We start from the raw sequence: 15221 nt of genomic DNA on the forward strand, positions 1-15221 counted from the left end.
TACTTCACAATTTTGCAGCCTGTCATTTCTCCTAGCGAGTTTACTGACACCATTAAAGATGAATCTTTCCACTTGTACAATCAATCATCGTACTGAATTAAAAATATGATGGGTAATTAACTACCTCTTTTCGATAACAGTAGAGTTTTTTTATTTTCAATCTGTTCACTACTTACATACGTACAAGCAATAACGGCCACAGGAAAGAAATCTCAGCTGGTGGTCAGATGACTACTTAATCCTTGACCCTGAAGGGAGTCTAATCCGTGGGTCATTACTGCAACGTTAAAAGCTATAATACGTACTTTCAAATTAATGGAACACGTTTATTCCCTTGTTCCTTTTTCCTTTCATTTACACAGAAGGGGCAATTTTTTTTAAAAAGGGTTTTTAATTAAAACGGAACAGCACATTTTTAATCGATGGCACAAAAATATCAAAAAAGATGAATGGATTTAAACATCCACATGAATAGCAAAAATAATTTCAGCTGCGGATAAAGCTTTGTCCCCTGTGGAAAGATGGACATCTTGTTATTCTTTTGTCGTGTGGCTTCCTTATTTTCCGTGCTCCATACTGTTAAAACTAATGTTTGGACCTTATATATTTAATTATTCCACACCTTTGGAAGAAAAAGATCCAAAATGGCATGTAATTAGTCATGTAAAAATGACATCAAAATGTCGTAAAAATTTTGTTTTTTCTTTGACTCGATAACACATAAACAAATGTTTTTCACTGTACATGTGACAATAGTAAACTAAACTAAACTCTACATTATCCAATTATCTTTTGCTGTACAATAAGCAAATTTAGGTATGGTTGAGGAGTATCTTTCCTTTTGCCGACTCTTGCATCTACTGCTAGTCCTTTGTTTTATGTTTAAACAAGTGGTCTGCAGAATGTCAACCTCCCCCTTGGATACTGAGAAAACTGACTAGGATACTTTATTTTCCTGGATTACATTTTTCCTTCTTTGTAATTCATGTAACAGGCACATTTTGCTTTGTGAGTTGGGTGAGAAAAGGCTCTGTTCCAAGACGAGAACTAGAAATTGTGATTCACCAATAAAATCGGGGCAGTCTCAAATGGGGATTGCAACTGGGCATCCCCAACTAATCTGAACAGACATTTTAATTAACAAAACTCTGTAAATTCCTCCCAAGAGTTTTGTTCTTTGGCAAAATTAAACGTCATCTGAATGGTGGGGGAAGATTTATTTATTTAACTATTTCTAAAATTTTAGACCAGAGCAAGAATAAACAGCCTCTAGCAGGCAAGGTTAATTTGCGTTTGATATCTAAATGCAATAAAAATAATGTTTCTTACCTCATTATTTAAGTAATTTTAAATATTAAAATGATTCTTCTAATCAGCAATAATTATATTGCCAGATTTTGCTTTAACTAACCTAAGTATGGAACTGCCCGCTTTAGGCTTGGTGAGAAATTGTGGGGACGTCAGTTGGGAAACTTTTGTACGCTGAATGCTTCAGTGAAACAACAGTAACGTGTAATGATGTATATTTGTACGAGGGAACTGCAGATGCTGGATTACACTGAAGATAGACACAAAATGCTGGAGTAACTCAGCAGGACAGGCAGCATCTCTGAATAGAAGGAATGGGTGATGTTTTGTGTCGAGACCCTTCTTCAGACTAAGGAGGGACTTGACCAAAAACATCACCATTCCTTCTATCCAGAGATGTTGTCTGTCCCGCTGAGTTGCGACTTAAGAAGGGTCTCGACCCGAAGTGTCACACATTCCTTCTATCCAGAGATGCTGCCTGTCCCTGTGAGTTACTCCAACTTTTTGTATCTAACATTTAATGATTGCAGCCACCTAATCTCATTGTTGATCATAACTAACCATCTAACTGACTCTACTCCCATCCCCCAGGTCCCCAAAAGCCTTTCACAGGCACCACTATCGACAACCACTATCGACAACCCCATCCCCTCCCTTCCCATACCTAACCCTTCCCTACCTCCAGCCCCTTATTCCCCCCTTCACATTGTCCAGATATTCCCCTCTATCACTCTAGCTGCCTTTCCCAAACTGCTGCACAGCTTTTCTTCTAATAATTTGACTTGAATGATGCTTCCATAACTCCATTTCAGACCGTGTTTGCTCATGGTTAATGTCCATAAAAGCAGCTGTTAACAATTGAGAGCGCTGAATTGTCTTTTTAAAGAAAACCTCATGCTTCATACGATGAATATTGTATTTTTAAAGCCAGGTCATTCAGGAAATGTTTTGTTCGTTTATAATTAAACGTTATGATTTTTGAGAAGATCGGTGGTTTCTGAGCCAAGAAAAATGAATGACCTCAATTAACCTGTACATTTCAGTCAAAAGCCTGTTGGCTGATACTAGCTTAGAACTTGGAAGGCCTGTATGTTTAAACCTGGTACTCATCACTGATGATATGTGCACCATGAAATGGTCAATATTGAATGCATAATCTCGCTTTAATTAATTGTACCCCTACTTTAAAGGTGTAGTGATCCTTGATTGGCATTGGTGACGTTATTTTAGCTCGCTCTACGCTATTGCATTTTAATAGTGCTAACCCTTTGCCAAAGTGTAGTCATCTTTGGGAAGCAAGCTGTGGCTGTGGTTTTCCTGTGGATGGCTGTGCCTGTGCCACAGGCAGACAGGGCGCAGTTGCAATTGCACTGTGTCATCTGCCATTGACCATGATCTGAGGCAAGCTTATGATATGTGAGTTGGAGGAATGTTGAAAATGTTGATTGATTCTTTCATAATGAACTCCAAAAAGATGTACTTAGTTCCATTACATTTTTTTAAAATGAAAGTAGTGTAGCGACCATAGAGAGTGGTCCTAGTTGTCGAACTCTCAGATTGGCCAGCAAGGTCACGTGTGGGTGCGACCATAGGGATTGGTCCAGAGAGCGACACCGCTGATTGGTCAGCGGGGTCATGTGCGTTTTGGTGCCCGAAAAGAGTTAGTTGGGAGACGTTTTCGAGGAGAACAGTTAGTTATAATGGATGTCTGTAATCTTGCTAAGAAAACTTTGTAATCGGATATTGCTGTCGCAATAAACTTCTTCAACAAAGAACAAGTTTCCAGACTCGCCATAGTAGACTATTTTTTCACACTTGCGATTTATATTGTTTTTGATCCTAAAGAGGAAAAGAATAGCTATAATATAAATACTGCAAAGATCTAGTCTGGGTGATAAGAAATGTCAACATGATCTTCCACTCACAGATACCTTCAACTTGCCAAAGTTGTAATAAGAGAGAGATAGATGTGAAGGCAACAAACAGAATTCTGCAAAGAATGATCAAAAGCTTTGTCAATGACTTTGAGTTTCAGAAGCATTTTCAAGCGAGAGTGGAGTTAGGGAGATGAGAAGGAACTCCTTTTTGTTCTGCTTGGAGCTGCCTGAATGAGTGCAGATTTCCTGCCTATCTGACATCTTCCACATTCAGCCTGGTAAACCAAGTTTTCACCAACTTAAATGAAACAGCTTTGATGCTGAATACTAGAAACAATTGTAAACATCTTTGATAAAGCATGTGTGGACCATCTTGTCACTTTTTTAAATGTTATTTGCTTTGTATGACGGAGAATCTTGGTATGTTATAGGGATGCCCTGAATATGTTGAAACATAAAGGAACCGCGACAACACCGAGAGTAACAAGCACTGTCCCTGGGCAGCCATTTTTGAAGGCACCTCAAGCAGCGTTGGGTACCCCTCCATACTCTAGACCATCCACTCCACCAATCTCCATCCTGGGAAAGCCATCAGCTCCGGTGAGATATTGCAAATCAAATTTGATAGAATGGAGATAAATGTTTTGTGTATGTATATATTATTTAATCATGTAAAAACGTGCTTTGCTACTTGCTTTGATGCTGAAAAATATAGATAAACCTAACAGGAGAAATATAGGAGAGACAAGAGACTGCCGATGATGGAATCTGCAGAAACACTCGAACTTAGCGAGTCGAGCAACATCTATAAGGGGGTCCAATTGGATCAGGACTGAGAGTGGAGAGGGGTGATAGCCAGCATAAAGTTGAAAGGGGGAGGGATGAGATGGAGACTAGTTGGCTCCTGTGGAGGGGTGATGACAGACAGATGGAGTTGGATTGAAGCTAGGTGGAGGCACACAAAAATAAGGACAGTTGGAGCAAGTAGGGGGAGGGAGGCCGAAGATGGAGACAGCTGCTGGAGACAAGCAGGAATACAAAGCCCACCATACTAGAATCTGATACATAAAGAAGGTGATAATAGAAGCCATTGGGGGAGAGGCCGAAGGGCATATTGAACCAGAACCAGATGGGGAAGGGGGTTGAGGATGTTGCTCAGGATGAAAGGTGTGTGTAGTGAGCGGATGGAACCAGGAGGGGGTCAGCGATGAAAATGGACGGTGGGGTGTGGGAAAGGGAACAAAACTGAGAGGGCGGGAGTGAGATCAAAAAGAAAATATTTTATCATGGTAGGGAAGTACTAAAAAAGAAGGCATATATTTAAGGTGAAGTTTTAAAAGAAATCTGAGAGGAAAGTTTTCTTCACATAGTATGGTTGATATCTGGATCTTGCTGCCAGAGTAGGTGGTGGACTTAAATGCAATCAACTTGTTTAAGAATTATTTAGACAGCCACTCGAAGAAGCAAGGGATAGAAGGATAAAAGCAGGTTAATAGGATTAATGTAGAGGGGTATAAAGATCGGCGTGGGCTGAAGGGCCTGCTTCTGTGCTGTACAAATCCATGATTAATTAATCATCTTCAAGTGTGTATATATATATATATACACACACACACAGTCATGTTCAAGCCCTGTATGGATTTTAAAATGGATTTCGGGCGGCACGGTGGCGCAGCGGTAGAGTTGCTGCCTTACAGCGAATGCAGCGCCGGAGACTCAGGTTCGATCCTGACTACGGGTGATGTACTGTACGGAGTTTGTACGTTCTCCCCGTGACCTGCGTGGGTTTTCTCCGAGATCTTCGATTTCCTCCCACACTCCAAAGACGTACAGGTATGTAGGTTAATTGACTGGGTAAATGTAAAAAATTGTCCCTAGTGTGTGTAGGATAGTGTTAATGTGCGGGGATCGCTGGGCGGTGCGCACTTGGTGGGCCGAAAAGGCCTGTTTCCGCGCTGTATCTGAAATATGAAATAAATATGAAAAAAATAAAAAGTTATGTTCCTTACTGTTGATCTGGATGGCAATAATTTATTTTTTAAGAAGGAAAATCTATTTAAACTAGCATGTACGGATTTCCAATTCAGTCTTTTCTGATAAATATTCTACAGTTTTACCTAGAAAATGTTGTTCCTGGATCAGGCTATATTTTGATTAAATTCTTGTCATTCCCATAGATAAAAGTATCAGTGGACTTTGAGATTACAGAAACACTGTTCTGTTTATAGAAAAGTAATATAACTAAAACTGATTGTACTTTAGACATTTCCCTATTCAATGCATTGCTGTTATTATGCAAAATTCAACACGTGATTGTCTATATTTAGTTTAAGGACTGACTTATCATTATGTAACATATCTCCTGCCCTCAGAATCATCCAGAGCTATTTACCTGTACCTAAGTACTTCCTAAGGATTGACACGTTTGTAATATAGTGCCATGGCAGTCACTTTTCCCAAAAGAAAGTAGTAACATTGAACTTTTTTTCAGTGATATTGATTGAATGATAAATATTAGCCATCCTCCCCTCTTTAAACTAAGCAATGTCACATAAATAAGAAATCAGCCTGGGCCACAAATAAACGTTTCTTCCTCCACCCCGTCCAGAAAAGCTCCACTTCCAACAGGGCACCAGTTACGTACATTTAACTGTTAACCTGGGTTGCATGCTCCAATCTCGAGCTTGAACCCACAGCCTCCTGACTCAGAGAAGTGCTGCAACCAGCCAAGCATGGCACCCGTAATAAATTTGTTGATCTGTATATCTTTGCTTGGTTTAAGGTAGCACCTATTACTGTTAATGTCGGAATTGTAATCAAAGATGAAAGTACTTAAAATATCAATTATATTAGTTTAAACGGTATAAAATTTGTGTTCCAATCAAAGCAGTGAAGGGAAAGGGATTTGTCTGAACTTTTGGAATCTATGGTTGTGTAGAAATTGGGAGATAAGAAACTGTACTAATGAGGAGAAACTAGTAATAACTAGTTTCCTAACTTTCCTACGTCTATATGATCTTCCTAAATCACAATTTCCTAAATCTATGTGATCTATAAATACTCTGGAATGTGCATTGAACGTGCCAGCAGCCATTCTTAGCATGGGCCTGGGGCAGCACAATTCTAAAATGCACGATACTGTGATTTCATGAACAGTTGAAAGGACCTTGCACTGGACCTCTCAGCATGCATGTCATGTGCACAGGCGAATCTGCAAAAAAACCTGACTGCAGTAAGTTGGGAAAAAAATGCTTCATGGTCATCCAAAGAAAATTATGCGTGGTATACATATATTGCAAATGTTAAAGATATCTAAGCCCATTTCTTGAATCTAATGCGGACCATGCAGTGCAGAATTTGATTATGTAATGAAATGGGAATACTGATCTGGTTGTAAGGGAGGGTCCCTTCGAAAGGTTATAATTCAGGAACAGGAAAAAGGAGGGTCAAGCTGTGGTTTTGGCCTTAAAACAAAGTTAACTTTGCAGGAATGAGGAAGGAATTGACTACAACAGGGAGAGATAAATCATTTGTGAATCTGCGACCTGATGGCTGAGTCTGGGAAATAATTAAAGACAGTTGAAAGATGAGTTATTCCTGAAGAATGTATGAGATCGCCATCAATTGAAAAGGAGCAAATTAGAAAGTATGAAGCAGAGAATGTCAAATTAATGAAATCCAAGCGTTAAAAAGAAATTCATTTAGCTTTTAATGAAACAATTTCATTGTTCCAAAAATCAATCAGACCAATGGAATGCTGGCCATTGTATTTCGAAGACTGGAATATAAGGCATAAAAGCAATTCAGCTTTTATGCCTTATAAAACTTGAATAGCGGCACGGTGGTGCAGCGGTAGAGTTGCTGCCTTACAGTGAATGCAGCGCCGGAGACTCAGGTTCGATCCTGACTACGGGCGCCGTCTGTACGGAGTTTGTACGTTCTCCCCGTGACCTGCGTGGGTTTTCTCCGAGATCTTCGGTTTCCTCCCACACTCCAAAGACGTACAGGTATGTAGGTTAATTGGCTGGGCAAATGTAAAAATTGTCCCTAGTGGGTGTAGGATAGTGTTAGTGTGCGGGGACCGCTGGGCGGCGCGGACCTGGTGGGCCGAAGGGCCTGTTTCTGCGCTGTATCTCTAAATCTAAAAAAGAAATCTAAAGCATGCTGAATACTGACAGTAGCTGGAGTACAAATAGTGGTTCTGAACTCCATGTATTATTGACCTCGAAGGAAGTGCAGTGTAGGTTTTCCAGGTTGACTTGCAGTGGGTTGGCAAAGTACAGCAGTGGTGGAGGATAGAAATGTGTTTCTAGTTATCAGCACTATGTTTGTAAGCCCTCCAATACTAATTCTCACAGGACATTGTCAGTGCTATTCTCCCGTTTAGAGTTCCTGCCCATTATTTCTGCTATCTGGTTTTCTCCAATTTGTCCAATTTCCTTTCAAGGCAATCATTTATCTTAAATTTCACCAGCTCCAAAGCTTCACTGTCCAAGACTGGACTGAACCGTTTGCAAACTTCATGTCATAATTGAGATCAACTTGAAATTCCACCCCCAAATCCATATAATTGCTGAGATCCTCTAATTTCAATAGACAATAGGTACAGGAGGAGGCCATTCGGCCCTTCGAGCCAGCACCGCCATTCAATGTGATCATGGCTGATCATTCTCAATCAGTACCCCGTTCCTGCCTTCTCCCCATACCCCCTGACTCCGCTATCCTTAAGAACTCTATCTAGCTCTCTCTTGAATGCATTCAGAGAATTGGCTTCCACTGCCTTCTGAGGCAGAGAATTCCACAGATTCACAATTCTCTGACTGAAAAAGTTTTTCCTCATCTCAGTTCTAAATGGCCTACCCCTTATTCTTAAACTGTGGCTCCTTGTTCTGGACTCCCCCAACATTGGGAACATGTTTCCTGCCTCTAACGTGTCCAACCCCTTAATAATCTTATACGTTTCGATAAGATCTCCTCTCATCCTTCTAAATTCCATGGTATACAAGCCAAGTCACTCCAGTCCCGCCATATGATAGTCCCACCTAGTAAACCTACGCTGCACGCCCTCATTTCATCCTTGTGATGCACCCATCTCCATGCCTGCTTCGTTATCTGCTGAAATCAACACTCATAGCTTTTTTTAATCTTGCCTTGACTTTTACAATACAAATAATGAGGCTTCCACTGCATCTCATGTATAAACAGTCAAACTCTTCTAAATCTGTGCCCTAGCTGGTTGTTTACCGTTGTATCTATAACACGTCTCGCTGACCTTCACTAGTTCCTGGTGAAACCATGCCTCAATTTAACATTTTTGTGGTGCAGCAGTAGTTGCTGCCTTACAGTGCCAGAGATCCAGGTTCGACCCTGACTACAGATATTGTCTGTACGGAGTTTGCACTTTCTCCCTGTGACCGTGTGGGTTCCCTCCAGGTGCTCCAATTTCCTCCCACATTCCAAAGACGTGCAGGTTTGTAGGTTAATTAGCTTATGTAAATTGTCCTTAGAGTGTAGGATAGTGCTAGTGTGTGGGGTATGATCGCTGGTCAGTACGATCGCTGGTCGGCACGGACTCGGTGAGCAGAAACACCTGTTTCCACACTGTATATCTAAAGTCTAAATCTTTGTTTTCATATCCTTCCATGACTTTAAGGTCTTTATCACTATAATCCCCCAACTCTACAACCTTCTCACCTCTGTTTTAAACACTAATGTGAAGACCAATACAAAATAGTTATTCAATGGATGCTCTTTCACAAATGCAAACAACTGAGCCTTTAATTGCCAAAACTAAATTCTCCATTTCCTTCTCTAAACCTTTTCTTTCCTTCCCTCAGATATTCTTTACAATCATATTTCTGTCCAAGCTTTATCCTCTCACGCGTCTTCTAATCGAATCACATTAAGATTCCTAGGAAGTAGTATGTTAATGTGATTAAAGATATTGTATAAGCGATAGTGGACACAAAATGCTGGAGTAACTCAGCGGGACAGGCAGCATCTCCAGAGAGAAGGAATGGGTGATGTTTCGGGTCGAGACCCTTCTTCAGACCATTGTTATTGTCAGATAGTTGTTATTGTAGTTGGTAAATGCAGTAACCATGATTTTATGAAAATTAGCAATTGTGACTCATTGGGAAATGACAACAGTTTCATCCCTTGTTCATCCAGCTTTTTATTTCATTTGTGGATTAACATCTGGTGTTCATTTATGATCAATTTTGAAAGGAATATACAAAAGAAAAAGGAACTAGCATCTATTGAATAATATTTTGAATTGGTCTTCAGAATAGATAGTTGTATAATATACCTGATGTGCAAAGGCAGGATCACAACTTCACAAATATAGTAACTCTGCTGCATCGAGTTGTGGCACTAAAAAACAAACGGTATTTCACCAGGACCTAATGGTTTATATCACAGGACCTAAAAAGAAGCGGGTGAGCACTTTTTAAAGGTGGCCCTTCAGCCCACCGAGTCCGCACCAACCAGGGATCCCTGCACATTAACACCATGCTACACACACTAGGGACAATTTACTCTTATACCAAGCCAATTTAACTGCATACGCTGTACGTCTTTGGAGTTTGGGAGGAAACCGAAGATCTAGGAGAACACCCACGCGGTCACGGGGAGAACGTACAAACTCCGTACAGACAGCCACCGTGGTCCGGATCGAACACGGGGCTCCGGTGCTGTAAGCGCTGTAAGGCGGCAACTCTACCGCTGCACCACCATGCTGCCCGTGACACCCCGTTTCTACTGTGATTGGCAAATTTCAGTAATTGTCTTTTTTAAATAGAAACTTGGATTTGTAGCCCAATTTTTGGGAGGAACAGTAAAGAGTATTAGGAAACTTGTGGGGTACTAAGAGTTGTTCAGCTGACATTTGTTGTGTAGAGGGTCTTAGAATTTATAATCAAGGGCATGATCTGAGAACATTCAGAAATTAGACTGGATTTGAGAGAGTTAGGATAAATTTATAATCAGTGGGAAATGACTGAGGAAAATTGCTTTCTTTTGAGGACCAGTGGTCATAGTGAGGCAAATATCCAAATTATGACAAACATTGGCGTAATAAAATGTACGGATGGGAGCATAAAGTTACAAAGCGTTTATGGTTCTAGTGAGTGTTTATAACTGTGATAAATGAGGTTCAGTGTAGGTAAGTGTAAGGCCATCCATTTCAACCAAAATGCGTCAGTGATGTTCAATGACAGTAAGGAGTCAACATGGACAGATGTCTGAAATCTAGACATCAGTAGAAAAAACAAATTAAAAAAGCTGATGGGGTGTTAACTTTTATATATGGACAAACAGAATATAAAGAAAAGGAAGTTCTTCCAAAGCGAAACAGGTCATCAGCTTTAATTCCAAATAACATGTACATGTTTGATAGTTGAGGAATTTTAGTTTTTCTACTTTAAAGGTTCTTGTGTGGCAAAAACAGAGATCATTGCCATGTTTTGATACATCTTGCAGCCAAATACCCAGCTGATATAATTGACAAGGCTCATGTTGTGCACATTGTTTTGATATGAAAGTGGTGGGTTCTAATAAAACAGAATCCAACAAGGAGGTAAAGAACCTATGTTTGGTTAATTAACCCTCAATAATATTAAGCTTCCCCCACACCCCCAAATGGCCGAACCGTCAGTGACACCCTCGAATACTTGACCCACAGCCGAGACAGAGACATGATTCATTTGACAGGGGAATGGCAGTGAAGTCTAAGCATTACATTTTGAGGATGCAAGGCAGTGACAGGAAGACTGTCGTCAATCTAGTCATTATAAATCTAGTCATAACAAGTATAACACACAACTATTTGAACACCTTTTAGGGCATTTGATATCAATTTGAAAGGCCTTATGTGAAGAATATTGTAAAGCTATGGAATAGATGAGGAATAACATAATCCAGTCATGAACCAGAACAAAGAAACTAAATCATCATTTGAGTTATGTTCCCTGGAAATAGGGAATGTTTTGGGAGGGATCTAATTGGTGTTTGAAGGGGGAAAAAAGGGACTCACAACAGTGTTCCCTCTGGGAATGTATTGCAGTATGGCAATATCTCATTACATACAAAATCAGTTAAAAGATCCTGTCACAGGGATTGTGTACTACATTTTATGTAGTCACTAAATAAAATGTTACTCGTTACTACATTTTTGCAGGTTGCCAAATAAAGAACACACAACAACACAATAAAGAACAACACTGACCTTTATGATACAATAAATTAGAAGAAATAATACATGGAAACTGGTTGGGAGGGCAAGGAACAGATAAGTTATAGTTGCAGATCACGACAGAAAGATTCCAGATTTCATTATCATATGTGCCGGGTAGGGAATTGCAGCTTTGCAAGCATAGTAACGCAACAACACACAAATAAACAGACAATAATCAATCAAATTAAAAATAATCAATAATACTAGGTAACCTGACCATACCAGTGCAAACGGAAGTATGAGCAGCCTAAACAAATTGTTGCTGAGGTAGGTGTGCGGTTAGGATTGTCCAGTGTGGTTCCACAGCGTGTTGGTTGATGGGAAGAAATTGTTCTTGAACTGGAGGTCACCGTTCACAGGTTCCTGTATCTTCTTCCTGATGATAGGAACGAGGTGACAGCGTGGCCAGGATGGTGTGGGCCTTTGATGTCAGCTGCCTTTTTGAGGCAGTGCTTCCAATATATTTTTTCAATGGTAGGGAAGTCAATGTCTGCGATCTACTAGGCAATGTCCTCCACTTTCTGTAGCCTGCTTCATTCTTGGGCATTAAAGGCAAAGCCTTCAGTAAGTTTTTGAGGGCATGGATATGTGGTATAAAGGAGAATGAACTGAAAGGTCACGGACAGGATTGTGTGAATTACAAATATAAAAAATATATGCGCACATCAGTGAGAAATGGAAGAAGGATGGCGGAGGTTTCTGAGAGAATGGAATGAAACCAAGATGGTTTGATGGACTAAGAACCCTGAAATTGATTGATAAAGTAATGGGTACCACACATACCCAACCAACACTGATAATAGTGTGTAGAAAGGAACTGCAGATGCTGGTTTAAACCGAAGTTTGACACAAAAAGCTGGAGTAGCTCTTCTGAAGAAGGGTCTTGACCATAGCGTCACCCATTCCTTCTCTCCAGAGATGCTACCTGCCTCGCTGAGTTACTCCAGTTTTTTTGTGTCTAGCCTGATTTAGTTTGGCTTTCTTGGTTAATTTACTTGAAATGCCAAAAATGTAGCGACATATTCTGGATATTTTGAATTCAGTGTAATGGAAATAATTGGGAACCTTTTAGTTTTTTTTAATTTGTCTCTTGACTATGTTGCAAGTTATCATTATTATTTATGAAAATTAATGTCTGTGTGTTGAGATTTTTCATATTTTTCATATTATATTTCAAATACAGCGCGGAAACAGGCCTTTTTGGCCCACCAAGTCCGCACCGCCCAGTGATCCCCGCACACTAACACTATCCTACACACACTAGGGACAATTTTTACATATACCCAGATCAATTAACCTACATACCTGTACGTCTTTGGAGTGTGGGAGGAAACCGAAGATCTCGGAGAAAACCCACGCAGGTCACGGGGAGAACGTACAAACTCCTTACAGTACAGCACCCGTAGTCAGGATCGAACCTGAGTCTCCGGCGCTGCATTCGCTGTAAAGCAGCAACTCTACCGCTGCGCTACCGTGCCGCCAGGGGAACTGCAGAGTATTTGAACTAAGTACTCCTGGGAAAAAAACGCCAAATGCAGGAGTAACGCAGCGAATCAGGCAGCATCCCTTGAAAACATGGATAGGTGATGGTTTGAGTCAGGACTCTTCTGAAGATTTTGTGTCTTTCCTTGGTAAACCAGCATCTGCAATTCCTTGTTTTGACATAAAGTCCTCCTTGGAATTGGTCTGTCAGTGAACAGAATAGAGCCAATGATCTTTTCATGTGATATGCTATTAAATCAAATGTCAGATCATCTACATTACTGGGATAGGTACAGATCCCTATGAGTAAACCAAATCCTTACTCTATGAACCGTAAGAGCAAATCAAAGACTCACATATACTTTAAGATATGGAAATGAGTGCTGCTTAAAAATATTTACTTTTGTACTGTAGACAATAGACAATAGGTGCAGGAGTAGGCCATTCAGCCCTTCTAGCCAGCACCACCATTCAATGTGATCATGGCTGATCATTCTCAATCAGTACCCCGTTCCTGCCTTCTCCCCATACCCCCTGACTCCGCTATCCTTAAGCGCTCTATCTAGCTCTCTCTTGAATGCATTCAGAGAATTGGCCTCCACTGCCTTCTGAGGCAGTGAATTCCACAGATTTACAACTCGAGTTGTAGATGAATAATTTTAGAAGTTTGAAGTGTAGTGTGGGTTGCATGGATGTTTATATAAAATAGGACCCATATAACCTCTGAATGTATCGCCCAGACATTGAGTTAGCCACAAAGGCCCATCAGTGCTTGTAAAATTTAGCATACAAGTCTCATCATTGTATGTTTTCTTGGTTAAACTATCACTCTTCAGGAAGCATTTGGCAAAGCATATCAGGTTAGGGTCAAACTCCGGAAGAGCAAGTGTGCCATTGTGGTTACAATCCATTCAAGAGAAAGTGATGTAATACTAAATTGTAGTGTATTTTTTTATCATTGTATTGTGCGTCTGTAAACAACTGCGAAATCTGCAGGCAGTACTCATAGAAATTACATAATCTCACATTTCCTTTGTGTAATTATAGAATGTTTCCTAAAATATCCTGACGAGTGTACTTTCCACTCCCTTTAATTTTTACTATATAATGATCTAGTGCAATTGTAATTTTGTCTTCATACCCATCAGTCACTCTACCAGCAAGTTTTGTAGGCAAACATGAAGCACCTACCCTCTAATATCTACACAAGATAGACACAAAAAGCTGGAGTAACTCAGTGGGATAGGCAGCATCTCTGGAGAGAAGGAATGGGTGACGTTTTGGGTCAAGTCCCTTCTTCAGACTAGTCACGTGAAAGGGAAATGAGAGATATAGACGATGATGTAGAGAGATAAAGAACAATAAATGAAAGATATGCAAAAAAGTAACGATGATAAAGGAAGCAGGCCATTGGTTAGCTGTTTGTTGGGTGAAAATGAGAAGCTGGTGCGACTTGGATGGGGGAGGGATGGAGAGAGAGGGAATGCCAGGGTTACTTGAAGTTAGAGAAATCAATATTCAATCCACTGGGCTGTAAGCTGCCCAAGCGAAATATGAGATGCTGTTCCTCCAGTTTGTGTTTAGCCTCACTCTGACAATGGAGGAGACCTAGGACTCAAAGGTCAGTGTGGGAATGGGAAGGAGAATTAAAATGTTTGGCAACCGGGAGATCAGGTGGTTCCAGGCGGACTGAGCGAAGCTGTTCAGTGAAAGGATCGCCCAGTCTACCATTGGTCTCTTGGTTTTTGATGTATAAGAGTCCACATCTTGAACAACGGATACAGTAGATGAGGTTGAAGGAGGTTTAGGTGAACCTCTGCCTAACCTGAAAGGATTGTCAGGGTCACTGGTGTTGCATCTTCTGTGGTTGCACGGGAAGGTACCTGGGGAAGGGGTGGTTTGGGTGGAAAGGGATGACCAGGGAGGGAATGGTCCTCTATCTACACAATATCTACACAAAATGTCTACACAATATCTACACAACCTAAGTACAAATGTCCAAGACATTTTAAATCGTCACATCTGAATAATTCAAACAAACATCACTATGCCAGGATTTAAAAAGTATTAGAAGTTTTTTTCTCTTGCTGAAGTGACTTTGAAAAGTCCTTTGGAATTATTGGTATTGGTTTATTATTGTCACATGTACTGAAATTCAGTGAAAAGCTTTTGTTTGTGTGCAAAGCAGTCAAATTATGTTTCACATGAGAACAATCAAGCCATTTACAAGCAGAACACAGTACAACGAGAAAAATACCAAAGTGCAGAATATAATATTACTGCACATTTACAGAGAAAAGGTCCACCGTCTGTATTGA

The 15221-nt window shown here is 40.4% G+C and overlaps 1 protein-coding gene across 2 annotated transcripts in view; it reads left to right on the plus strand.

Annotated features, from left to right (window-relative positions):
- Positions 1–15221, plus strand: part of pdhx (pyruvate dehydrogenase complex component X) — a 157971-nt gene that overhangs the window by 88870 nt on the left and 53880 nt on the right. For both annotated transcript variants that reach the window (XR_013548425.1, XM_078415062.1), the window contains exon 6: positions 3617–3785. Coding sequence is in view for 1 of the 2 variants with exons in the window: in XM_078415062.1 (XP_078271188.1) it covers positions 3617–3785 (169 nt within the window). In the remaining variant the exon portion in view is untranslated. The remainder of the gene's footprint in view (positions 1–3616; positions 3786–15221) is intronic.

The sequence above is a fragment of the Rhinoraja longicauda genome, chromosome 18 (genome assembly GCF_053455715.1).
Source record: "Rhinoraja longicauda isolate Sanriku21f chromosome 18, sRhiLon1.1, whole genome shotgun sequence".
Classification (NCBI taxonomy): Eukaryota; Metazoa; Chordata; class Chondrichthyes; order Rajiformes; family Arhynchobatidae; genus Rhinoraja; species Rhinoraja longicauda.